This window comes from Drosophila bipectinata, chromosome XL (assembly GCF_030179905.1).
Source record: "Drosophila bipectinata strain 14024-0381.07 chromosome XL, DbipHiC1v2, whole genome shotgun sequence".
Taxonomy (NCBI): domain Eukaryota; kingdom Metazoa; phylum Arthropoda; class Insecta; order Diptera; family Drosophilidae; genus Drosophila; species Drosophila bipectinata.
The window spans coordinates 6983106-7008982 of NC_091734.1; the positions used below are offsets into that span (position 1 = coordinate 6983106).

The 25877-nt window shown below is 51.5% G+C and overlaps 5 protein-coding genes across 13 annotated transcripts; 3 read left to right on the plus strand and 2 right to left on the minus strand.

The window, feature by feature from the left end:
• The first annotated feature begins 1732 nt into the window (after positions 1–1732).
• Positions 1733–6809, plus strand: LOC108122734 (brain acid soluble protein 1 homolog). The gene is made up of 3 exons (XM_017237455.3): positions 1733–2031; positions 5726–6225; positions 6290–6809. The coding sequence occupies exons 1-3, from the start codon at positions 2015–2017 to the stop codon at positions 6436–6438; spliced, it is 666 nt and encodes a 221-aa protein (XP_017092944.2). The 5' UTR covers positions 1733–2014; the 3' UTR covers positions 6439–6809.
• Positions 6808–10492, minus strand: mbt (serine/threonine-protein kinase PAK mbt). The gene is made up of 3 exons (XM_017237449.3): positions 8961–10492; positions 8623–8894; positions 6808–8059 (listed from the first exon to the last, which is right to left on the minus strand). The coding sequence occupies exons 1-3, from the start codon at positions 10081–10083 to the stop codon at positions 7583–7585; spliced, it is 1872 nt and encodes a 623-aa protein (XP_017092938.1). The 5' UTR covers positions 10084–10492; the 3' UTR covers positions 6808–7582.
• A 164-nt stretch (positions 10493–10656) lies between these two features.
• Positions 10657–20805, minus strand: Nup153 (Nucleoporin 153kD). 9 transcript variants are annotated; one of them, XM_070280784.1, is made up of 8 exons: positions 20656–20805; positions 20190–20464; positions 19605–20108; positions 19299–19534; positions 15150–19155; positions 14674–14814; positions 13729–13947; positions 10657–12520 (listed from the first exon to the last, which is right to left on the minus strand). In XM_070280784.1, the coding sequence occupies exons 2-8, from the start codon at positions 20346–20348 to the stop codon at positions 11804–11806; spliced, it is 5982 nt and encodes a 1993-aa protein (XP_070136885.1). In that variant the 5' UTR covers positions 20349–20464; positions 20656–20805; the 3' UTR covers positions 10657–11803. The 9 variants fall into 9 exon arrangements, with proteins under 9 accessions (XP_070136885.1, XP_070136888.1, XP_070136892.1 ...); XM_070280787.1 differs by having other exon boundaries at positions 20547–20805; XM_017237612.3 differs by adding an exon at positions 13047–13117 and having other exon boundaries at positions 12297–12520; positions 20190–20805.
• A 225-nt stretch (positions 20806–21030) lies between these two features.
• Positions 21031–22802, plus strand: Rab39 (RAS oncogene family member Rab39). The gene is made up of 2 exons (XM_017237417.3): positions 21031–21457; positions 21822–22802. The coding sequence occupies exons 1-2, from the start codon at positions 21350–21352 to the stop codon at positions 22368–22370; spliced, it is 657 nt and encodes a 218-aa protein (XP_017092906.1). The 5' UTR covers positions 21031–21349; the 3' UTR covers positions 22371–22802.
• Positions 22803–23128: 326 nt separating this feature from the next.
• Positions 23129–25648, plus strand: Tom40 (Translocase of outer membrane 40). Its single transcript, XM_017237696.3, has 4 exons — positions 23129–23533; positions 23713–23975; positions 24040–24457; positions 24512–25648. Exons 1-4 carry the CDS (start codon positions 23317–23319, stop codon positions 24649–24651), a joined length of 1038 nt encoding a protein of 345 aa, XP_017093185.1. The 5' UTR covers positions 23129–23316; the 3' UTR covers positions 24652–25648.
• The last annotated feature ends 229 nt before the right edge of the window (positions 25649–25877 follow it).

Below are 25877 nucleotides of genomic sequence, written 5' to 3' on the forward strand. Positions count from 1 at the left end.
GAATACGTGCTGGGCTTGGAAATGTGGCCCAAAAACAAATCAGATTTTCCATCGCGTCCATTTGCATGGCGATTTGCATTTGGATTGGACTGGATTGGATTCGGTAATGGAGCTCTCTGGGCCCCGAATGAATAGGGCATGGAGCAGAGCCATTGTCTGTCTGAATATTTTAATTTAATAATTTAACGAGTTTTATGTTAATGCTGTGCTTGTGATATGGGTCTCTTTCTCGCTTTCACATGCAACCATTTCAAAAATGTATCTACATCTGTATCTCCATGTTGCTGTATTGTTTTTTCATCTTTTTTTTTTTGGCATTTTGGCTGACATTTTGTAGTTCAAGGTGAGTGGCCTGATGGCTGATGTCTGCTGGCTGATGGCTGATGGCTAATCGAGCTAATTAGCATGGCCCATAGCCAAGTGCAGGCTACGCCCTCGGCAGCGGCACGACCCTCGGCCAAAAAACCTCCACACCTGCTTCGCCGGAGAACATCTGCCAGAGTTCACAGCGACCGTTGGCAGCTGGGCGTGGAAGATTAATTAGCACCCATCAGCTTTGTCACCCATTAGTCGCTCCTCCCTCCTGGACCAGTCAGCTCTCCTCCATCCCCATGCCCAGCCGCAACCCCTGCCTCCTCCTGCCTGTTCCTCCTCCATATTCATGGGGTCCAACTAATCAGTTCAAGGCCGCAGCTTACCCACCAAATATGCATAAATATTTCTGGCTTATCAGCTTTTACAGCTTTTTAATTTGGCAGCACCACCACCGCATCCGTACATACCTTGACTGCAGCACCTGGCCAGGTCGGTCTCCAAATGGTTTCCTGGAAAGAGAGAATAGTTCAGATATTAGTTTCCGACCACTAGACTGGTGAATAAGACTCGGTTTCCATGGAATCTGTCTAAGATAAGCCCACAATTGCTTCCAAGAAGCTTAGTTTAGTCTCTTTCTAAGATTAGTTCTCATACTAATACCCTTCTTAGAATTAGGAATATCCAGTAAGAGAGAGTCCTTCGAACGGTATAACCATTATCATAGTTAGAGCATTCAAACTTCGTTGACCATATCGACTGGTTATCTTAAATATTTGGATGCTTTTTAATTTCCAAGCAAGAGATTTACATGCGGGTCAGATGCGCCCTGGTGGCTTTGTTTTTGGCCCGCCTGGAAAGGGAGTGCGGCGAGGCGAGGTGTCTGGGGATGGGCCGCCAAATCGGGATTTACCAGACCAGATCGGCAATAAGCCAAAACAACAATTGGCCTAAAATCAATAAATTAATTAATAAAATATACAAATTGCGAACGGCCTGACTTGGCCCGGCCTGGCTTAGCTGCGAGACTTGGCGCGGATTGGGTTCGAAAAACCTGTCATAACCAGAGCCCAGGCCCGTGACAAATTGGCTCCGAAAAAACCAGAAGTGCTCCTGCCCGAGAGAGCTCGGGCCAGCATAGATATACTACCATTTACCATTGAGGCAGTGGCAAAGATTGAGGCTTTGAGCGGAGGTGGAGCATGGAGTTTGGAGTGGATATGGGCGGGAGGAGGTACTGCTGGGGCTGCAGGGGTGGGCAGGAGGGCGCAGTGCAGGGCGTTCGGGCCGCTCAGGCCGCTCAGACCGCTCCGCTCCGGCTTGGTCTGAACCTGTTGCTGTTGCCGCAGTCGACGTCGAAAATATCGGATTGGATTGGATGGCCTGGCCTGGCCGTAGGTTAACTGTGTGCACACGGCATAAGTAACGTTCAGTCTGCCTCTAGAAGTCGATCGTGATCGTGGCCAGTCAGTTCAGTTCAGCTGGAAGCCGACAACCGAAACCGACACCAACACCGTCACCGTCACCGATACCGAAGCTGAAGCTAAAGCCTCACCTCGTCCCTCCCAGAGAGATAAAAGTGCTATTTTTTTCTAGTTTAAGACCAAGCGCGCGCGTTTCGAGATCACCTCAAGAATAAATAATCCAAAATAAACCGAAGCATCCACGGATAAGCCCACTTAGAACAAAAAACTAAGACAAAATGAAGTACTTCAACATGTGAGTGAAACCTTTAAGTTTAAATGGAAAGTCCTCTTTTTGTTTTTCGTCACATATCCTAAAGGGTTCAGAGACCCGAAGGATTAACCTTTTTTTTCGAGTGATCTTCGAGTTTGTAGAAATCAGAGTCTTCTGTTGCGTCAAGTATGCACATTAGCAGCCATCGTTGCATGTTGCATGTCGGCGTGCAACCTTTTTGGGCCACGACAACTGGCAACTGGCAGGTGAAAGCCTGAATGTCTGAATGCCAATTTGAACTTTAAACCCGAGAAGCAAAAAGCAGAGCCGCAAATGCCAAAGTTTGGTCATGACGACGACGTCGTGGCAGATGAAGTTGTCACGGGACGAGCGGCTGGCATTTGCCGGCAAAGAAATGGCAAAGTTAAGTCCCCAGGCGGTCAGTCGCCAACTCGGGTGACATCTCGAGGCTGCAAGTAAAAGTTGCGAAAGGCAGATGCGTTTCAAGGTCGCCAGGAGATCGTCAGGGCCTCTCCACGAACGACATCCACTGTCAGCTCAGAAATGGCGAAAACCAGCCAGTGAGTTCGATGGAACCGCTTCTGGTGCGTGCGATTTTCTGGGCTGCAGTTGTCAGCTGCAGCAGCAAATTAAGTTTATTGGATTAATTACCAGACGTGGCTGCTGTTGGGGTTGTCTTATAAATTAACGGTTGCATTTCTAATGCGAGCTGACAGACAGACCGCGCAAACACCCAGACTCGCACAGAAATATCTGCATAAATGCAAAATACACGGCTGTACTGTGTGTGTAATGTGGCGTTGTCTGCGGGAATTAATCACCTGGGAACCGGGGTGGGGGGCGGTGTGGAGTCGCGGAGGGGCGCCAGATTGACGGCAAAATCAGGATTTCAGTTTAGTTTCGGTTTTATTATTATTTCTTGGCTTTTGGCTCTCGGCTGGCCCGGCTGGCCTGGCTTTTTAGCCCGGCCGCATTATGCAATTTGTATTTAAAAGAGATAATACCCGTGCACCTACGCGTGCTGCCGCGTCGATGGCTGGCGCGCCATCTCGAAGATTCAAGGACTGCGCAATCTCAAAATTGGCCAGGACCGAGCCAGGCCAGGCCATGCCAAACGAAATTCAATGTAAGCCGCGTAAAAACATAAACACAGCTCTGGGCCAAATCAAAAGACTTAGGCCGCAAACTCGCTCGATTTGGCATGCAGCCAGCGCACAACAACAACACTCACCGCCTCACCGCCTCACGTACACCGTGATACAATGCACCGTTATTGAACCCACTTGCCTTAAGCCACTTAGCTTTTTTATTCATTTAATTCAGCGCTCCACGCCACTCGGCCCGATGCGATTCAAATCGAGGTGGCAGACATAAAAACAGTGAGGCAGTTACGGTCGCATTGAATACGAATTTGAATCCGATTCGGTGGCCAATGTGCACGTTTGGCCCGTAATGGGCGCCGGGCCAATTAGAAGCCGTGCCTCGACTAACTAGGACAGCCGGAGCGATTAAGGAACCACCCGTGCCGCATATCAATTGTCTTTCATTTCACACCCGGTGCATGGCATTCTGGTCATCGGCACATCCGTATCGGATCGGCACTAGGGCTCAAAGATCAAAGCCAAGAAGACCATTAGACAGCCAAAGCCTTGCAAAAAGTATAAAGAGTACAAAAACTGGTAGAGTAGGAACAATCCAAAACAAAATGAGACAAATTAAAAGTCAAGCTACTTTGTTGACCAAGCTCTTAAAAATAAGACGATCATCATAGTGGTGGTGGCGATGATGATGGGCGGGGGATGGCCAAGACGATGATGATGATGCTGCATTAAACAAGTGTTTCCGCCTACCCCGACGATGGCGAGATTCTCGCCAACGCGATGCTTATCATAAATTTGCAACTAATGTCGGCTTATATAACCGGCTGACGGCACAAAAAAGCGGCTTACAACATGCGACTAGAGAAGCCTAGGCATCCCATCTACCCATCTACCTGTCTGGGCTCTGCCTGGCACATCCGTCTGGTGTCTGGTGTCCCATGTCCCCTGGGTGTGGGCTTTGTATCCCGTTGGCAAAACCGGTTTGCGAAGAAGCTCCGGGCCCTAGTAAAATGTCAGGCCCAGGTTCAGAGACTGGCAGGGGACGCGGAGTAAGTTCTATTAAATATAGCCATTATATCACTGAGTTCCCCGAACTATAAGTATTCTTACATTCAGAAGAAGCAACGCAATTTCTGGGCCTTTTATTTTTTGGAAAAATAAAAGCTAAACACTTAGCTCGCTTGTCGTTTCTGGGCGCGTCTGTGGCAACAGGTAGTGGCATGAATAATGATTTCGACTCCTCAGCGGAGGAGCTCAAGCCGTTGGAGATGCCAGACACGCACCCACAACGTTGTGGCGGGGGCGTACCGCTGCCGTACCCACGCCTTTCACCTTTTGCTGTTGCATAATTCGCACTGAACTGGGCCAATCCCAATCAGCTGACCCCAAAATCAGAAACAAAATAAATAAAATGCAGCTCCGTTCAGTTAATAGAGAAGAAATGGGCTTGCGAGTTGTGTGGCGGTGGCGGGGGAGGGGGAGGGGAAAAAAAAGGTAAAAAGAAATAAATAAAATGGCTAAAAATAAAACTCGACTTGGCTTGCACATTTTACCGTTATTGGCCAATAGACGAGTGCTGCTGCAGTGCAGTTTGCACTTAAATTGATTCTGGCGTGGTGCTGGCTTCCAACTGGTTTGCCACTTTGTTGTTGTTGTTGTTGTTGTTTTCTTTTTCTGTTGCCATGGCTGTTGTCTTTTGCATAAGCACCTGTTTCCTTTGGCCAAGCTCACGCCTCGCTCCCCCTCATCTACCGATCCCCCAAGGCCCCCGCTCTTAAAAGACCGAGCAGCGCCGCCTAGGAAAGAATTTCAAAACGAGTTCGCTGCCTAAGTCTTTTGTTTTGCATAAAATATGAGCAATCAAAAAAAAACAACAACAAAAACAACAACGGGCAAAACGCGAAAAAGCACAAAACAGTAACAGAGCAACATTCGAAATCGAAATCCAATTCGAAATCGAAAGTGAAAAAACCCGTTTGCCTGACCTTTACACATTAATAATAGTTAGCACATCTCCGACAAAAAAAAAAAAAAGGCATTAAAAAAAACTAACAAATCTTACAGGAAACCGAGTGACATTCAGCAGCTGGCTGGGCTGGCTGGGCTGGCTCTTTTGTTTTAATTCTTTTTCTTGTGAAACGTGTTTATAAATAAATTAGCTATTTTAATTTGAATCAGTGATGTCTTTTTTTTTCAAAGAGAAGACATTAAAGTCATCATATTTTTAGGCCTATTGTATGTGCCTGTTTTCAAAATGAAAAGATGATATACCATGCCATTGAGATCAGTTATATTTTTAGGATCTTAAAGCCACACCACCCTTCAAAAGTACTCTCCCCAATTATAGTCTAAAAATCTTAATATTATTTCTTTAATTTGCGAGAAAGTACAGTTTAGCATAATGCATATATATCGTTTATTTCGATACCGGGCTGGGTACATAGATTTACGATTTCAGGTTCTGTACGGAATAACCCGTCTGACCAGACCTGATCACTTTCAAGCACCAGATCCCGCTCCAGCTGGGAGTCACGAGGACTGGCAATGCCGAATTCCTGTCTCCTAGGAACTGACTAACCATGAATTTATTATTAATATCGTCTCTTCTCCCTTAGCTGCCTGCTCTTCATCTGCTGCGTCCTGTGCTACAGCCTGGTGGCTGCCCAAGAGGAGGGATCGCCGGTGTCGCCGGCAAAGAGGATCGCCGCCCTGCGCCGGCCCGTTGGCAAGTCCGCCAAGACCACCACCACAACCACACCGGCTCCGGCGCAGGGCGATGGCGCTGGCGAGGGCGAGGAGTACGACGAGGAGCTTGGCGCCGAGCAAGGCGAGGAGGGAGACGAGGCGGCTGCGGCAGCCAGCTCCACCACCAGCACCACCACAGAGGCTCCCAAGAAGGTCGGACCGGTGATCCGGCCTTTCCGCTCCAACGACGACTTCCTCAACTCCCTGAAGCGCCGGCAGGCCAACGCCAAGAAGCACCGCTCCGAGAAGCTGCCCACTCCCAGCAAGCCGGCTAAGGAGTCCTCCTCCGCTGAACAGGAGGAGGCGGCGGCGGCCCCAGCACCCGCACCAGCCCCCAGTCCCGCCAAGGGCTACAAGGGCAACTCAGCACGTAAGTGAAGCTAAGCCTCTGAAGATGTCTATGTTCTGACTCTCGTTTTTTCCGCCCGATATAGTAAGCCGTCGCAAGCTGTCCAAGCCCGGCAAGGCGGCGCCCGTGGAACAGGTGGAGGACGCTGCCGCCGAGGAGTCGGAGCAGCAGCAGAAGGAGGAGACGAAGCCCAAGCGCCCCATCGGCCGCCTGGCCCTGCGGAAGCGCAACTAAGAGGTGCCCCCACACTCCAAGCCCCACCACCTTCACTGCCGCCCACTACCCGCCACATCCCTCACCTCCAACTGAATCATATGGCTAGCTATGTGGCAGCCCGCTCTGCCCTTTAGTTCTTAGTTCGCAATTGATTTTTTGTGTATTGTATAAAATATATATAATATAATGTTATGTTATGTAAACACGCTCACGCCCACACCAGCAACACCCAACACCCGGTACCAACACCCTACCCGCCCCATCCCTCATGTCCGGCCACGAGGGCCCATATATTTCCGGAAGTACATGGGCACCGCTCGGTGCGCTCGGTCCCAATTATATATTGTTCACAATCAATCCATCAAACAGTAATAAAATCGAGAAAAGTACTTTTCGCATTTAGTTTTATTATAAATTACACGGGTGAAATCGGTTCGTTAAAAAAAAAAAACAGATCGGAACGGAGCTCGATGGCTACACAACTTCTTAAAATTTCGTAGATAAAATGGGGAATGTTTTTGTGGTTCGATCGGCGACTCAACAGGTCCCGCCGTAACATGGTTACCGCGAGAGTATAGTATGTTTATAAATATATGTTTCAAAAATATGCAATATTATAAGGCCCTCCATAGCCCCGTCTCTTTCGACTTTGCGTTCGCCTCCTGGGTGTATGTATATATCCGTCTCTCTCCGATTCGTTCCATCGTTGCTTCGCTTTGCTTACAAAAATATAATATAGATCTGTGTATAAAATATATATATATATCGAGTTTAACATATCTCTTAGCGCACTATTATTATTCGAACAGTGTTTATAGGCAGGTTCCAAAATCGTACACGCTCACGACACAGACCGACGTTTGACAAGAACAGAGAGCGAAATGCATATGGTGTATATGTGGTCAGTACATGGTCCTGTCGGAGGTCGGCAGTCGAACTCTTTCCGGGTGTTTCGGAGAGTGCGTGGAAGGCACATTGCTTTCTCTGAAGGATACTCGAGGGGCGGGAGTAGGAGTGGGGAATGTGTGTTTGCTAGAATGTGCTGGATGGATGTGCTGCCGCTGCCGGCTTCAATGACTTTACAATGTTTCGAGCGGGTTAAGTACAGTTGCCAAGCTGAATGTTAATACTAGTGTTCGTCCCTTGGCGCCGCGGTGCCGGCCTACGGGTGGTGCCGTGAGTTCCGCATCAGCGGCACCAGCAGCGACGGCGGCCCCGCCTGGCGCAGGAACGGATGCGCCAGCAGCTCCGCCGCGGTGGCACGCTGCGCCGGATCCCGCACCAGCATCCTGTCCAGGAAGGACTGCAGTCGCGGCGACACCTTGTGGGCGTTCTTCAGATTCGGCGGCTGCATGTCCCGGATACGGCGCATCGCCTGCAACGGCGGCTCGTTGAAGAAGGGCGGCTCGCCGTCCACCATCTCGATGACCATGATGCCCAGCGACCAGATGTCCACTTCGGGTCCGTAGGGCAGGCGGGAAATGACCTCCGGCGACATCCAGTATGGCGTGCCCACCAGACTCTTGCGCTTTGGCAGCTCCTGGGAGACCTGGGCGCAGAATCCAAAGTCCGACAGCTTCACGCGCCCATCAGCGGCCAGGAGAATGGAGTCCGACTTGATGTCTCGATGGATGACGCCCTACGGTAATCAAGAGCAAGAAAATTGTTTAAAAGCTGGTTGCACAGTTTGCGGTTTTCCCCTTGGGACCGACGGCTGCAACTGCCGTTCCAGATGCAGCCCACGCCCTTTCTCCCAGCCACTTATCGTGTTGCAAGTATCGTGGGACAAAAATGCCAGAGAACCAGGCCCCCAGAACACTCTCTAACAAAGAACAAGAGCCACTTCCCGCTGTGAGTCACACACTAACGAGATTTCTTTTTTCGATGCGACAGGTGTAGTGAGGCGAGTGAGTGGTTTCGGTTTGGGGTAGGGCCTGCACGTGCGATTTCTCTAGCCACGTTTTGGGCGTGTAACTCGGGCCAGTGCTCCACTGTGCAGCCCGGCGACAGTGGAGGTGGCGGTAGCGGTGACAACATTTAGAAATTGAAACCAAAGCGTCGCGAAAGCGGAGGGCGAAGAAAGCGCCACAAATGGCAATGTCACAAAGAATCGAATCGAATGTACAATGGGCTGGGCTGGGCGACTAGGGAGGCTAGGGGGACTGTGGCTGTGGCTGGGCCAGGGGACTGCTGGTCACGCACCTGTGAGTGCAAATAGGCCAAAGCCTTCAAGCACTGCTTGCAGACAGTGGCTATCTGCTCCTCGTCCATCCGCGAATGGGTGACGATGTCGGTGAGGGCGCCGCCTTCCAGATACTCCATCACCACCCAGAGCTCGTCGTTGACCAGAAAGCTAGAGTACGTCTCCACGATGTTGGGGTGGTGGTAGTCGCGCATGATGACCACCTCGTTGAAGAGCAGCTCTCGGCGCTGCTGCTTGCGCAGGTCCATCTTCTTCACGGCCACCTGGCGACCTAAAAAGCATTGTGATGGGTTACACCTCGTCCAATAAGCTCGTCTCGACTATATGCAGGACTTACCTGTGGACTTGTCGGTGGCTATGCAGACAGTGCCTGTCGATCCCTCGCCGATCTTGTTGAAGTGATCCAGGTTCTCGCGGGGATCACCGGCCGACACTACCATCTGGAGCGCGGCGCGGAATTGCTCGTGGGTGAGGCGTTGCTCCTGCTTCGGTTGCGCTGCGCCCGCCTGCTGGGCGGCCGTCAGGTTGGCGGCACTGCCCGCTCCGCCGCTTGAACTGGAGGCGCGGGACGCCGACTTGGCCAGGTGGTTGTGTGGATGCGGATGGGGGTGCGGGTGCAGGGGATTCAGGTTCTGATCGCCGCCGCCAGCCCCTGGTTTGGAGGGGTACATGGGTGGGAATCCGGGGCCGCCGCTGGCATTTCCATTGTTGGTGTGTGAGTGGGTGGATCGTGTTCCGCTGGCCACCGAACCCACCGGGGACGTTTGCTGGGGTATGGACCCGGGCGGGGCCAGGTTGCTGCGATACTGCTGATCCGTGCGCACGGCCAGCGGCCCGGTGACTGAGGCTCCTGCTCCCCCGTTGGCGTGTGGATGCTGACTCGGATAGAGCATGGGATGACCCGGCGGCTTAAATGCTCCACTGGGCGCTGCGCCCGCTCCCCCAATCGAGGCGGTCTCCTCCTCGGGCACCGAGGGCGGCACATTGGCCACCCGGCGCACTCGCGGCGGACTGGAGCTTCTCAGGGAGTTGGATCTGGCCACGTGCGATGTTTTCGGAAGTATGATGCCTCCACCGCCGCCAGGCTCGCCTGGCATCATGCCATGTTGGCCCATCATTCCGGGCATGCCAGGACCTGGCATGGGCATCGGAGGACCGCCCGAGGACATCATCATCGTGCTGCTGCTGTTCAGCGATGTGGTGTCCGCCTTGTTGTTGTTGTGGTGCGGACGCACGATGGTCTTCAGGTCGAGAATCTCCGTGGGCGTGATCTCCGAGGGATCCACCAGCGGCAGGGGACGGTTGGTGGACTTGAGGATCTGGTTGTTGCCCACAATGGAGGCCCATTGGAGCGGGAGGCCCACATACTTGTTCTCCCGCTTGTCGAAGCCCGTGTGCACGCGATGCTCAAAGTTGCTCGGCATCGAGATCAGCGGTTTCTTCTTCTTCTTTGAGAACATGTTGGAGGTGGTGGTGGCTTCGCCCAGTTCCGGTCCGAGCCGCTATCCGATCCGAGATGGTGGTGCGCCTGGTAGTGGCGACTTTTTCTTTACCGCCCTTTGCAATAACAACTGCCTTCCAGACCTCGGACAGCTCACAGACACTCGCACACCAACAGGCACGCACACATAGCAGCACAGCAGACGCGACTGGGGAACGGAATTCGGGAAACTGGAAACGACCTGCTGGAAAGCTGCAATCGAATCCTCGCCAGCGGCAATCAGCACATTTCTCAACGGCCCCGACACACGTTCTTCAATTACAGACAGCACAAAAAACACAATTCGATGGGGGGCGGAAAAAAAAATAAACTAAAGAAAATAATTGCCGATGCCAGACACTGTGGTGTGACCGTATCTCGCTTGCCCGATAACACCGACAGCACGGGCCCAGCAGCCTGTACTCTGACGGGGGTAACTTTTGGCGCCCACGGCGAAGGTCACACTCGCTTTTAAAACGTGCTCTTTTTCAAAGTTTTCAAATCTTTAGGAATAGGAATAATTATCAGAACCCTTTAATAAAACACAGCGACATATTCTCTCACATATTTATGTATTTCTGTCGTTTTTAAATTATCATACCGCATATATTTACTTATTTACATTATGATACCTTCTCTCGAACTTAGATTCTTCCGATTTCCGTTCTTGATTCTTAAACATGATCAGTTTAAAATTATAATAAAATGATTAAAGTTTATCTGTTAAGAATATACGTTTCTATTCTGACCTCAAAATAATTCCCGCTCGCTGCCACCGACCGACCTGTCTCCGTGGCCATATAGGTTTGTTGTTTGTTTACGTTGCTAGATAGTTGTTTGCCTTAAGTTTTGTTCCTCATATTGGTTTCTCCGATCTCGCTCCTCCGGCGGCCGTGATGTGTGCCCCTCCTCTCCGGACACATAAAAAATATTAAATCAAGAACTAACATTAGACTCCCCTGCAACCGGGCCCGTCCTCCTCCCGATCCTCGATCCTTAGCCACTCGGCGTCTCACACACCCGTTGCCACAAAAAAATTGTCTAATCAAAAATGCTTTACTTATATAGGTTTATGCTAGACTCCCGCGCGTCCTGACAGCTCTACAATTTCACAAAATAATTAATTCGTAATTACTGTGTAATAATTATAATTAATACAAATAATTTATATATGTATACAATGTATGTATAGAAGCACACATGTTTCAAATAATTAGCGTTACAAATAGATTACAATTTACAGATCGGTGCCGTTGACGGCTTCTGCGACTTCTTTAGTTACATATGTCTTCCACGACCCGTTGCGGCCGTATACATACACGTATATATATATATAATTATGTATATATAGATATATGCGTTACAAATCAACAAATTAATAAAAAAAAAAAATTATATTCGTATTAAATATAGACACGATCTGGAGGGAGCTCGAACCGCCACTCGCACGAATCGTGTTTAAAACAACAGTTTCACTTTAAACATAACTTATTCAACTAAAGTGAAGATTTGGAGGCAGGAGGCTGCTGCTCCACATCCTTGCCTACACTTCCTCTTCCTGGGCTCCATTTGGCCTGTTGATAACTCCAGTGTCCTTAATTCCAACTCCTTTGTGTCCTCTTCTCATCTTCTTTCAGTGTTTTGTGGTTAACGAATACGATTTCAGAGGGGGTTCCGGTTCAAAATCTTCATATCAGGTGTTAGTCTCGGTGTTCCGGCTCGGCGTTGGGCGGGCCTTCGATTCTCTTTGAGCGGCGCACCAGCTTGTATCGGCTGAGCATCGGGTTGTGTTCGGAGCGAACGGCAGGCTTGGTGTTCCGATCTCTCACAAAGGTTCTGTGGCGACAATTCGGACTATTGGAGGTCTTTGCGTGGGCGGCCATACGCCTGGTGACGATTGTGGTTGCTAACGGCGTCGCCGGGGGAGGGATGGCTCCTTCCGATGATGGTAATTCGTCCGGCTGCGCCTTCGCTTCGGCCTCCTCTCCCTTCGCCTCCTTCGCTTCTGACCCACCGGACGCTCCTCTCACAAAACGGTACTTGCCCATGCGCTGCTGGAGTCGGTGGACCAGCTGCTGCCGCTCCACCTGCAGCTGTTGTTTCCGTTCACTAAGCCGGCGACTAAGTCTCTGAACCATAGTCCTGGCATAGTTCGCATCCTGAATCGGTTTAGGTTCCCGCCCATCCGTAACACCTACTACTTCGTTTACTCCTGTTTCCGTTTGTGTTTTCGCCGATCCCGATCCCGAGCTCCCTCCTAATCCAACGGCTGCCGGAGCACATGCATGCGCAGTTGCTATCTCGGCGGCCGATTGCGATGCCATTTCTACCGGGGCGTGTTGCGACGCATCGTCGTGTGGATCTTGCGACGCGTCTGCGAGTTCTGGGCTGGTTTGCCGGCGGTCGGCGGATTGAAGCTGTGGATGGAGAGATCAGGTCAGTTACTGTTCTTTGGAGTGGGCTTTCGCTAAGACACATGTGGACACCTGCAGGCCAGCAGGCCGTGATCCTTGGGGGATGGCCAGAACGATAAAGGGTTAGCTCAGAGGATAAAAAATAAAATGGAGGCGCGCGGCGACTGGATGAGACACAAAACAAACACAAATCAATCTCTGGGTGAGTAGTCTCTGATTAAGTTACAGCGAGACCGGGCTGGGCTGGGCGAGTCAGCAGTGCTCCGGTCTCCTCCGATTAACAAACAAAAAAAAAACAAACAAACTGAACAAAACAAATGCCTTAGGAATAGTTAGGGTATTGAATGCAATTAATGGTTAATAATGCTGTTGTTGTGTCGTTTCTCGTGTGTGTGACTGAAGGTTGGCCAATTGGGGGGTGGGGGAAAACAGGAGTGGGTGCAGGTGCTGGTGCATCTAGCATCCCTTGATCGCTAGGCTGGTGGACACAGATCCCCACCGGATGGGTTGGGCTCGGGCTCATACTTACGCAAAGATATTGGCGGCTGGCGCTGTGGCACCGGCGCTAAATTGGAACGGTGCGTTGGCATTCGGCGTGGACTGCAAAAAGAACATTTTCGATTTGTTTGCCTTGGTAAGTTTGAATTTTGCAAGATAATTTTATAAGCATTGGTTTTTGTTTTCTTTTTTTTTTTTTGGGTATTGCAATGTTGTACGATGTGGTGGTCTTGGTGGTCGGTTATTAACGCAATGAAGGATATGGATGGAGGATGGATGGATAGAGTGGTGGTGGTGGGCGGGTGGATTCGTAAACTCCTCGCGGTGTTCGTGTCGGTGTGGTCTTAAGATTAGGATTAGAGTATATATATATATGTGAAGAAGCAAGCGGCGTGCAAATCTACTCGGTCTACGTGGCACAGAAAACACACAGAAGCAGGCTAAACATGCTACTAATGCTACAACGAATGATGCATGAATGAAGGCATGAACAATGACACAGCAGGAGGGTGACTGCATGGCCACAACGGGGAGCTCTAGTGGACTCCCCACCTGGGGCTGAGCTTCCTAGCCGTCCTACAGACACTGGCGATCGTAATCGTGGTGGCGCTATGCGGTGGTGTGTGTGTGTGTGGTGTGGTGTGGTTGAAGTTAGCATTCGGGTGTCTTGTGGTTAATCAAGTCTGCAAACTCTGGTCGTGATTGGGCATTACCTGCATCTGCATCTGCGGCGCTGGGGCGCCAAAATGAAACACGCCCGCTCCGCCGCCCACGGAGGAGATGGAGGTGGAGGTGGAGGAGCCGAATCCTCCAATTCCCATTCCCATATTGGCAGATCCAAATCCTCCAGCTGCAAAGCCGCCAGTGGCCAGAGGACCTGTCTGCGGAGCCGTCTGCGAAGGGCCAAAGTGGAAGACACGCGACTGCGCCTGCTTCCGGTCATTGACCGACCACCAGTTCATGTCCGATTCGGATTCGGATACATATTCAGATTGGGATTCAGATTCAGCAAGTGCCATTTCATGTCATTGATTATTGTAATTGGTGGTAGTGGTTGGTAGTTGGTAGTGGCGGTAGGACGTGTCCGTGGTCAGTTCGGAGAGTGGACAGTACGGTGGTTAAGAGAGATACGGATTGCCCAGTTGGCGCCAGGAAGGTAGGAAGTTAATAGTTTACATTACGTTTGGATCGATAGATCGATCGAGGTGAGTGGAGTGGAGGGCATGTGGGTAGTAGTGGGTAGTAGTGGGTGTAGTAGTGTGTGTGTATAGGATAAATAAAAGATAAAAGAAAGGAGAGAGAAAAAATACAAAATAATATATAAGTCAATGTATATATGTATAGTGAGAAAAGGCGGTCGGTCCGACACGGGGCGGTCCGCAAAGGGGCGTGCCGTGCCGGGCCGGGCCGATCGATCATGGCAAGCTATCGCTATTTAGTTGGCATGCAAGATACACGGATATACGGAAATCAAGAGATCAATTACGGAAATATTCAACGGACAGCTATGTACGTGGGCTACAACAACCGTAACAATCGCAACTTTGCATGGATGAGAAGTGAGAGGTACGGATACTGATACTGATACTGATCGCGCATCGCGCATCGTGCTCTGCTCTTCCATCGATTCGGGACACTGCCCGGGGGATACTACTTACATCACCGCCGCCCATGGTGGGGGCTGCCGAGCTCGCCGAGAAGTTAAATGCCTGCGGGGTGGAGGCCGTCACTCCCGTGAAGTTGAACGTTGGCTTCGGCGGTGCATCGCTGCTGACTCCAAAGTTGAAAGGAGCTCCGCTCTGTTCCACCGAGAAAGAAAAAAAGGAAAAGCTCTATTAGCAATCCGGTACATGGACTAGGAGAGGATTAGATGGAGATGGGGACTGTTACCAATAATAACCGATCGTTGGCTCTGCGCATCTTTCTTCCAAAGTATCAGAATCACTAACTCAAATACTAAGTTCTAAGTCACTTAAGCACTGACTAGTTACTAGTAGTAACCACTAACTCAATGCCAATGTGATTGATCCTAAGGCTCTGTTAATCGATTTCCGATTATGCAGCCCTGAAGTCTTTCCCTACAGTCCCCCATTCCCATTCCAAAACCAAACCAGGTAAAGCAAGGCATACTCACAATGGAGGCGGCTGCTGGTGCTTCGCCAAAGTTAAATGCAAGCTTGGCGCCCGACGGCGCTGAGGTGCCTGTGGTTCCTGACGCGGCCGCTCCGAAGCCGCTGCTGGTCACTCCGCTGCCGAAGACCGGCGCCGCCGCCCCAATGGGTGTGGCGCTGGCGCTGCCAAAGATGTTGGCAGAGGCGGGCGCGGCTACAGCGGGCGTGGCTGTGGCTCCCGGGTTAACCATCGAGTTGCCGACGTTCCCAAAGACCTGGTGCATCGGACCATTGCCGCCCAGGCTGAACGAAGGGGCCGGAGTGGCGGCTGCCGTGGTGGTCGTCGATCCGAAGGGGGAGCTGCTGGTGGCCGGTACCCCGAACATGGAGCTGCCGAACGTGACCGATGTGGCGACGCTGCTGGGGGCTGCCATGCTGTTGGCGCTTGTGGTTGCTCCATTGCTGGGCCAGCCGCCAAAGGTGGGTGCCACCGAGGTCGTGGCGGCGGCAGAGCCGAAAGCGAACGGCTTGGATGGGGTGGTCGCCAACGCTTCCGACTTCTTCTCAGCCCCGAAGTTGAAGACCATCGGAGTCGGGGTGGTGAGAGCGCTGGAGGTGCTGACGATGCTGCTGGATATGCTGCTGGTTGAGGTGCTCACCGAAATGCCAAAGATCGCGCCCATGCTGGTGCCAGTGGAGACCGTTGTTGGGACCGTGGCGGCCGGGGCAGCTGGTGCCGGTGGACCCTGGCCAAAGAAGAAGGTCCCTGGGGCGACCGCTGGCTTTCCAAAGTTGAAGGTGGGAGCCGGCTTCGGGACAGACGTGGCTGCTGGCGCCGGGTTAGCACTGAAGGTAGTCGTGGTTGAGGTTGCGGCTGAAGTGGCGGCACTTGCACCAAAGCCTCCAAAGCTCAGCGCGGGCTGGCTGCTGGTGCTGGTTGTGCTGCTGGCGGCACTCGAGGTGGCGGCTGTTCCGAAGCTGAAGCTCGGCTTGGCCGGAGGAGCGGCGGCGGTGGTGCCCGTCGAGCTGGACACAACCGAAGAGGAGGCGGCCGGGGATCCGAAGCTAAACAGGCTCGGAGTCGCGGTGACGGCACTGCTCGTGGCCGTGCTAGTGACATTTGAAGTGGTCGGTGCTTTGAATACAAACTGGCTAACTGGAGACGGCTCCGCTGCTGCCACTGGAGCAGGAACTGCGACTTTGTTGGACTCTACTGGCACTGCCACTGGTGCCGGTGTCGGTGCAGGCGCTTCCTTCTTGTCATCCTTGAAAGTAACCGCCTTTGGCTGCTCCACCTTTCCGAGGCCGAACGAGAATGCCGGCTTGGCTGGTTCCTGTGGCTTCTGGCCACCGGCCACGTCCTTTGCGGCACTGCCCTGGCCAAAGCCGAAGGCGAACGCAGCCGGGGCAGGAGCTGCGGCTGCGGCTGGAGCAAGCAGAACGGCTGGCTTCGATGTGGGCACTTCCTTGACGGCGCCAAAGCCAAAGCTGAACTTGGGCACAGCACTGGCTTCGGTGGATGCCGAGGAGCCGGTGGTCGCCGGGGCTGCGGAGCCGGGCCGGGCCTGCTCGCAGCAGATGCACTTCGCGCGGGAGATGTCGTTTTGCGCCATGCACGTGTCGCAGTCCCAGTTCTGGGCCTTCTGCTTGGCCACCAGCTGCTGGAAGCCGGAATCGGCCTTGGGTGGCTGTGGTGCTCCGAACTTCAAGGCTGGGCCACCGTTGCTGGATCCGCTGCTGATGCTAATGACCGACGGCGTCGATGAGGACACCGATGACGACGACGACGAGGAGTTTGAGTTGCTATTGGAGGCAACGCCCTCGCTGCTGTTCCCCTGGGGGCTGTTGCTCACATTTCGGTTGGGTACCTGGCAGGCGACGCACTCCGTCGCACTGGACTGGTTCATCACCAGACACGTCTGGCACTCCCAGGTGTTGGCCTTGGGCTTGAAGGCGGCCCCGAATCCGGACCCAGACAGCGGAACTAGTGGGTTCGACGGCGGCGGAGCTGTTTTTCGCGGCGTCTCGCAAGCGACGCACTTGGTGGCCTCCTGCTTGTTGGAGAGCATGCAGGCGTCGCATTCCCAGGCACTCGACGACTTCTTGAAGCGATCCCCGAATCCGCTGGCGATTGGCACGATGGGCGGATACGGCATGGCCACCATTGTAGCAGCCGCCGGCTTCGCACCTGGCTTCGGCGACTCGCAGGCTACGCACTTGGAGGCCTCAGACTTGTTCCGGACCAGGCACAGGTCGCACTCCCACTCGGAGGCCGACTTCTTGAACTGGTCGCCGAATCCGTTGATGGCTGGCGTCGTCGATTGTGTCTTGGCCGGGACAGTCTCGTCCACCTCGTCCGAAGAGCTTGACGATTCCGAGTCACTGGACGAGTCGTCTTGCACCGCTTCCGATAGGCCAGAAGGTGGCTTAAATTGGAAATAACGAGTAGGGTTCCTCCGACGGAGCGGCGCGATCAGTTCTGCCTCCAGTTGGGTGGGTGTGGGAAAGCTAAACTCCCGTGGGTGGGTGGGCGTCGCCTTGGAGGATGCATTGCCGTTTTGAGTTACATTCGATGACGGAGCAGGTTTGGCTTGGACTAGATTGTCTCTAGACATGAAGTTGGACCTCCTGTTAGGATCCTGAGAAGATGGAGTCGGAGTCGGGGCTGCAGACACCTTGAACTGCAGGTCGAACTTGGGGGTGCTGGCCATGGCCGGGAAACTGATCTGCGGCAAGTCGAGAGGTCGGGGAGCCTCCTCCAAGACCTCTGAGGGCTGCTTGCGCGTCTGATGGGAAATCTTTGAGCGCATTTTGTTGGTGTGCTGACTGTGCGCCTGCTCCCCCGCGGATGGCTGTGGGGCATTTGACTGGCCACTGCTGAGGGTGTTCCTGTCAGCGCGCACAAGATCCCTGGAGGTCTGTGTTACTCTGTGAAGGCGGCGCCGCTCGAGCAGCTGCTGCATCGTGGGCACCAGCAGTTGGTTGGAGCGCAAATCCTCCAGCTCGGCAACCGGCGTTTTGGGTGCGGGGCTGTCGCTGTTGGCTTCAGTCATCGCGTATGGAGTACGCCGCTGGCGACTTTGGTGCTCCCTGAGGGTGCTGCCCATCCGCTTGGCGTCTATAAGCGGCGTGGAGTAGCTGTCCAGCAGGCTGAGGATGCGCTGTGTCGTATTTGATAGGTTGGCGTTCCTACTTTGGGTATTGGCGTTGGCTGATGGTGCTGTTCCTTCTTCTACTTGGTTGCTATCAGTGTTGCTTGGTTTCATATCCACCGGCTTCAGTCCGTAGCTGATGCCTCCCAACAAGACCTGGGCCGGGGAGCTGCGTCCCGAGTTGACGGCCAAGGTCGAGGAGGCGGCCGAGGAGCTCAAATTGTTCTGACTGAAGACCCGGTTGTTGGCCGCATTGCCTCCGAAGGTGGTGCGTCCCTGGTAGAAGGGTGAGCTCGAAGAGGAGGCGGTTGGCGAGGCGGCGGCGGCGGAGGCACTACGACTTAGCAGTCGGCTGTCGCTGAGGGCCGAGGTGCTGCCGTAGATGGAGGCGTTGAAGCGTCGGCGCCGGTTCAGTGAGACCAGCGACCAGCTGGAGTTGTGGCGCGCCGGCTGCTGGCTGCCCGCGGTCGTGTTCAGCCTATTGAATATGGACTTGGAGCTCTGCAGGTTGCCGTAGAACTCGAGGTTGCTGTTGCTGCTGCGCAACCCGTCGTTGTCGCAGTTCTCCTCGTACTCGTTCAGTTCACTCTCGGAGTGCGAGTCCCCGATGGCGCCCACTCGCCTGCTAGACTTGATGACGTTGTTGTTAATGTTGTTGGTGTTGTTATTGTTGGATTTTGTTATCCCCAGCAACTGATCTTCCTCGCCCGTTCCAATGCCCAAGAGGGCCTCCTCGTAGTTGCGTTCGGTGGGCGCGTAGTTGCCCTGATGGTTCAGCGCCAATCGGCCCTTGATCTTCGTCAACAGGGAGGAGGAGAGGCTGTTGTTTTGGCTGCCGCTGCTTGTGCTGCACGGTATATTCAACGAGCGGCGTATGCTGCAAGGATGAAGCGGATTTCAAGATCAAGATTGGATTTCTTTTGTGGATTATTATATATATCGTTCGACCCAACGACTCTTTGCTACGAGACTACGAGTAATGTGATATTTCCAAGCCTACTACAGTAGAACTGTTCTCACCTGTGGGGTACTTCCTCGGTGGCGGCCAGGAAGTTGTAGGCGGGCTCCCGCTGACGCTGGCTGGCGAACTGATTGAGGCGGGTGCGCCGGTGAGGGCCCTGCTGGCGCTGCTGACTGCTGTTTCGCGACTTCAACAACTGTGATTCGGTGGCGGCGATGGCGGGGACTGGAGCGGCTGGCGTGGAGGACCCTAGGGGAAGCCTTCGCATGTTTGGCAAAGTGACGGTGGTCTCCAGCTACAAATGGTTACAAATGGGCCGTGAAATTCAGGTTAGAATACTAGGCCTAGTAGTAGTCTACACTCACCATTTCCATCCGACGACGTTTGTGCGCTGGCATGGCTGAGTTTGGCTCGTCATCGTCATCATCCTCGTCTCCCTCCTCCTCCTCTTCTACCTCCTCGTCGTCGACGTCCTCCTCGGAGCCATCGACGTTCTCGTAGGGACCTCGTCGGGCGTCCAGTCGCTTGCGCAGCTGGAAGACACTTTCGCTGTACTCACTGCGACGGGTTTGCTCGTCCTCCGCCGCCAGATCGTGCTCGGCAATGTTATCCGCCAGGGCCACTTCCTCGTAGTTCAGGCCCTTGGCATCGCCCACATCGAAGCCCGCGGGCGAGTCCTCAGCACCGCCGTCGGCCGCCAATTCGATGCGGCAGCGACCTCGCTTCCGTTTCTGGGCGGTGCACCCGTTCGGCTGTTGATTTGTCAGGAAAACTGGATCCGCGCTAGACTTTGACGAGGGAGAGAACCACCCGCTCAATGACGAGGGTAGGATGCTGGAGACGCGCTTCTTCACTTTGCCCATGATCGACTGGTTGGGAGGATAATCACAAAAGTTTATAAAAAAAAAGCCCTCTGGCGGCGCTTCGAGAGAAACTGTACTACTACTCACATTATTGTTGCGGCCTCCCGCCGAGGATTCATCCTCTTCTTCGGGCGACTCCTGAATGGGCGCCAACGGATGCTGCTGTTCGCCCGCCGCTCCCCCTCCCGCACCACTCTCCGAGGACAAGCCGCGTTGCGTCTGCTGTCCGTCCTCGAATTCCGACATTGTGTCAACCTACTTCTGGTTCTGATTTTCTGCCGCCACAAAAAGATGCGCCGCGCACACACTGTTGCAGCAGCAAAATAATAATTGGCTCACACTGTTTCAGCGAGCGCGTGTTGCTGTTGGTGAAAATGATAAGGCTAAGTTCGCTTTTTTTCAAACTATGTATTTTGCGCGGATTTTGCGCGAATTTCACCCGACATTTCTTGCCATTTCCATTTTTTTCAACTTGCGCACACACACTCGCACAATCACACGTATGCACACGCTTTTTTTCTGCCTTTTTCCGACACCTGGCTTCTGTGCATACCTTTCACATGTATGTTGCGTCACTTATAGTGCGGTAAACTTCTCGTTGGCACTTTGTTCAAAACTCTTCCGCAATGTATAATATTTTTCACTTTTAGGGAATTGAATAAAGGACAAACCACGCTAAAATGGATGGCTGACAGTGTTGCCGGACGGCGCGTGCGAATTTCACGAGTTTCACGTTTTGGTATAATTTGGTATAATTTTAGTATAAAAATACTGAATACCAATTTAAGTACATTTTCAAACCGGTTATTACGTTTTCTTAGTAACTACACTTTATATTGTCATTTAAAATTAATTAAAACTATTTTTATATCTAATTTCAAGAAAAAAAAGTATTCGATTAATCGATTTTTTTGAGCAGGCCACTTGTGAGCTGAGGTCTGGCAGCTCTGCATGTGGCACTCTGGCAACTTTGGGTTGGGTTTCTGCATTAGAAAAATAACATACATCGGAAACAAAACAAAGTCCGAGGCTGAATGTTTGCATAAATACACATTCAAATCATCCGGAGTCCGGCAGCGGAATCGGAATAGGAATTCAGTAGTCACCGGAGTATTGCGGAGTTCCGTTGGAGCAGCCCATCCTGCCCCACCAGCCGGAGCAAAGCAACAAAAACAAAGGAGAGAGGAATTTGCGTTTTAGTGGTTTTTCCGTCGCAACTGACGCCAATCCTACGCCGTAAAACCAAAATGGTCGAGCCTATTTTCGAGTATCAATTCCGGTTGATCCTCATCGGGGACAGCACCGTGGGAAAGAGTTCGCTCCTGAAATTCTTCACAGACGGCAAGTTCGCCGAGGTTCGTATATCCTGTCTTTTGTCCCACTGTGCGGGGTGGTTATCTGACTTGGTCCACTGTGCGCCAGTGTGTCAAGTGCGATCGAGTGCGCAATGTGGGATGCAGTCAGTGTGCGTCAGATTACATAATTAAGTAGACAAGGGGCGCAGGGAGTCGTCGGAGCGAGATGCTGCCTTAGTCATGTGTGCGCTATATATATATTCACCTATCTATTTAAATATATATATATACGTATGTCTGCTGCTACCTGATAATGCAGGGAGGAGCCAGGGCCGAAAAGGCGCGCGGTTCAAACAGTGACGAGAAAAGAACACACCAGATGGAAAATCACGTCTTTTAACGCTATTTTTTTACCCTATTTCAGCTGTCTGACCCCACGGTCGGTGTGGACTTCTTCGCCCGCCTTATCGAAATGAAGGACGGCACACAGATCAAGCTCCAGCTGTGGGATACTGCCGGACAGGAGCGCTTTAGGTCAATAACCAAATCTTACTACCGAAACTCTGTAGGCGTGCTCCTGGTGTACGACATATCCAACCACGCTAGCTTCGAGCACATACCGCTGTGGATGATGGAGGCCCAGCGTCACATCGAGCCCCACCGACCCGTTTTCGCCCTGGTGGGCTGCAAGCTGGACCTCATCAATGCGGGCGGGCATCGGGAAGTGACCACGGAGGAGGCGTCCACGTTTGCCAAACAACACGGCCTGCATTTCGTAGAGACATCGGCCCGGAGCGGTGCCAATGTGGAGGAGGCCTTCCGCATGGTCACCCAGGAGGTTTATGCCCGAATTCGGTCGGGAGAATACAAGGCCGAGGACGGCTGGGATGGTATAAAGTCGGGTTTTGCGCGGCCGAATAGCCTGGACTTTAATCTCATCGTCGCCGATCCGGAAAAGTCCTCCTGTTGTTGATTAATTCTCCTGATCCCTAAACATTGTATCTATGGTTTAGATTCGTTTCGTTTTGTTCGTTCGAGTCCATCTTTGTTGATTCTTTTAACCTTGTTTACAAATTATCGTCTAGTTAAGCAGAAACACCAAAACAAGACACGTAATATATACAATCGAGTATATATGTATATTGTATGTACAATTCGTTTTCCGAATTAAGTTTAGTTTCGCTCTTAAGTTAAGGACTAATCACGGTGACTCGATTGAGTTCATATATATAAATTGTAACAATATTTTCAAATTATTTCGAGAGTCACTCCGGGAGGGAATACGTAGCCGAGTTTACGAACTCCTCACTCATACCATACACAACACATAACATTAATATACGAAGGAAAAACTATACACCTACTTGAACTTGAAATATAAACGTTTTTATTAATACATAATAAATGGCTGTTTTTGGTAGAATAGTCTTATCTATAAGATACTTCTTTTATGGAAGGAATTTTAACTATAGAATCTAGTAATCCTTTGAATCAAGTGGGCTGGGAATTTATAATCGTAAGAAGGGAGCATTTTTTTACTCGTTGTGGATAGTCAGTCATCATATTTGTTGGCTAATAGTTGATAGTTTCTGATTCAGAAAATAATTATTCGTTGGTAAACTATTCGTAAGTAAACTTCTTAACTTTAAAAAATCATGGACTTGCATATTCTATTTTTGAAAAAGTCTAAAGTTTAGATCTTATCTAGAGCGCGCCACTTTTGATTTGCCCTTGGATCGCTTTCCAACACTCGATTAGTGCTTATCGGGCGCTAAAGTAAAAAGCTATCGATTCGGTGCCATCACAAGCACACCTCGTCGCACGTCTCGCTCCTCACTATCCGCACAAAAAGCACGAAGCGCGTGCAGCTTGAAATTTGTCAGATTATATATATTCCGGATAGGATCTAGGATCGGACAATGGGCAACGTGCTAGCGGCATCATCATCCAGCAGCGGCAGCAGCTTGGGCCTGGGCCTGCTCGAGCCGGTGCCAGCGGAATCCGGCGGCTCCAGCTCTTCGTCCTCTTCCACCTCCCCCTCGTCCGCCTACTCTCCGGCGGATTTTGGTGCGGCGGAGAAAGGGGGACCGCTCGAGAACCCGGGAACCGTCGAGGATTTGCATAAGAAGTGCAAAGGTACGTGAACTTCAGTCAGAAAAAGCCACAAAAAAATCTGATGACATAACCTACAACATGTGAGAGGGACAGAGAGAGGGATAGCGGTGTAGAGTAGGGGGGGTGGGCAGGGGGGCGTATTTTTCTTTGATTATGTATTATCAGCACACGGTGTGTGGTGTATGCTTTCCATTCCCCAGATCTCCAGGCCATCACCTTCGAAGGCGCCAAAATCATGCTCAACAAGGGACTGAGCAACCACTTCCAGGTCTCGCACACCCTCAACATGAGCAATACGGTGCCCAGCGGTTATCGCTTCGGCGCCACCTATGTGGGCACCACGCAATACAGCCCCACGGAGGCCTTTCCCGTGCTTCTCGGCGATATTGATCCATCTGGAAACCTGAATGCCAATGTCATCCACCAGTTATCGCCGCGTATACGCTGCAAGTTTGCCTCACAGGTAGGTGGAGGCCACCAATTGGCGCCAAATCGTTACTAACACGGTTCTTTTCTAATGCCGGCAGGTCCAGGAGTCTAAGATGGTGGCCTCACAGCTGACGACCGACTACAAGGGCACCGATTACACCGCATCGCTGACGGTGGCCAATCCCAGCATATTCACAAGCTCGGGAGTCATCGTCGGCCAGTATCTACAGTCCATTACCTCGTCCATTGCCTTGGGCGCCGAGCTGGCTTACCAGTTTGGCCCGAACGTGCCCGGCCGCCAGATTGCCATTGTTTCGGCTGTGGGTCGCTACACGGCGGGCAATTCGGTATGGTCCGGCACCCTGGGTCAGAACGGCATGCACTTGTGCTACTACCAGAAGGCCAGCGACCAGCTGCAGATCGGCGTGGAGGTGGAAACCAGTCTGCGAATGCAGGAATCCGTGGCCACGCTGGCCTACCAAATCGATCTGCCCAAGGCCGATCTCATCTTCCGAGGTAATACGTTACTTTTATGTAAATGACAGATTTATTTCAACCTCTGGCTTGCAGGTGGAATCGATTCCAACTGGCACATCTCGGGAGTGCTGGAGAAGCGGCTGCAGCCATTGCCATTCACGCTGGCCCTGAGTGGCCGCATGAACCACGTTAAGAACAACTTCAGACTAGGCTGCGGGCTAATGATCGGCTAAACCGCATCCAACCACACACCACACCACACACACACACACAGAAGGGCAGATAATCCCACTTCAGCTAGCCACAGAACCCCCAGCACCCAGCCAATCACCTCCTACCTTAACTCCACATCATCCGCAGACAAAAATCAGCCAGGAGGTGCATACTATATGGATTCAGCATATACACAGCACATCTGGGTAACCAGTCAAGGGATGGCAAGAGGGATCTTTGTGACGATCTGTCGTTTGTGTATATTAGAGTTGTATCAGGGATCGGGGATCCTAGGATCTAGGATACTAGCCTACCACCTACCCAGTGTGTCGTCCGTTGTCCGTTGCCTGTTTTGCCAAAAGGCCTTATATCTATATCTACATCTACCCGTATCTGAAATCCCTTAGAACAGAGTCGTTAATGCGGAGCTCCGTAGTTCAAATGAGAAAATGGAAAATGAGAAAAATATTCCACAATTAATATACATAATATAATACATCTTTTCACTTACACCCGATCACACACACACACACACAAACACAATTGTACATTTTAAGTTGCTTCCTAGAAGAGAGACGAGGACGAGGAGAATTAAGAGGAGTACGCATTTATTTTAGATGATGAAGATCAATCAAGGAACCAGCTACATCTCCCAACTGAACTATAGAACTATAGCCGATCCGCAGCAGCCGTATAAATGCGTATGAGAAATACATGTTATAAGCTTAACTACAAATTGGTAACAAACTGCTTTAAGTTTATGATTTAAAAGATTACGATTAGTTCTAATGACAAATGACCTTTGTTGAATCAACTTTTATTACCTTGGATGGCGCGAGGATGGGCCGATGAGGACGAGGAATGTTGTGAGGGGGAAACCAAACACACATACATGCAAAACACTGAGAATCAAGCCCAAGAATATGTTAATTTTGTGAAGTAATTCATTTACCTTGTAATTTACCCGTTTCCCTAAAAAAAAAACAAAATAAATGAAACAAAAAAAAAAAACAAGAAGATGACAGAATAGGTTTTAGTAAAAAAAAAAATAAACAATTTCAAAAAGAAGTGGAGTTTTCTCTGGGTTCGGGAATGTTCTCTCAAAGACCACGTAATGCTCCGGAATCGGTCGATGTTATCTAAGAGATACATATGTATGTGTGTGGGTCGTGGGGTAATCTTTATTAGCTTCCAAGTCACTAATTAGCCTGCTACCCGAACCCTTTTCTTATCAATTAAAGATGGG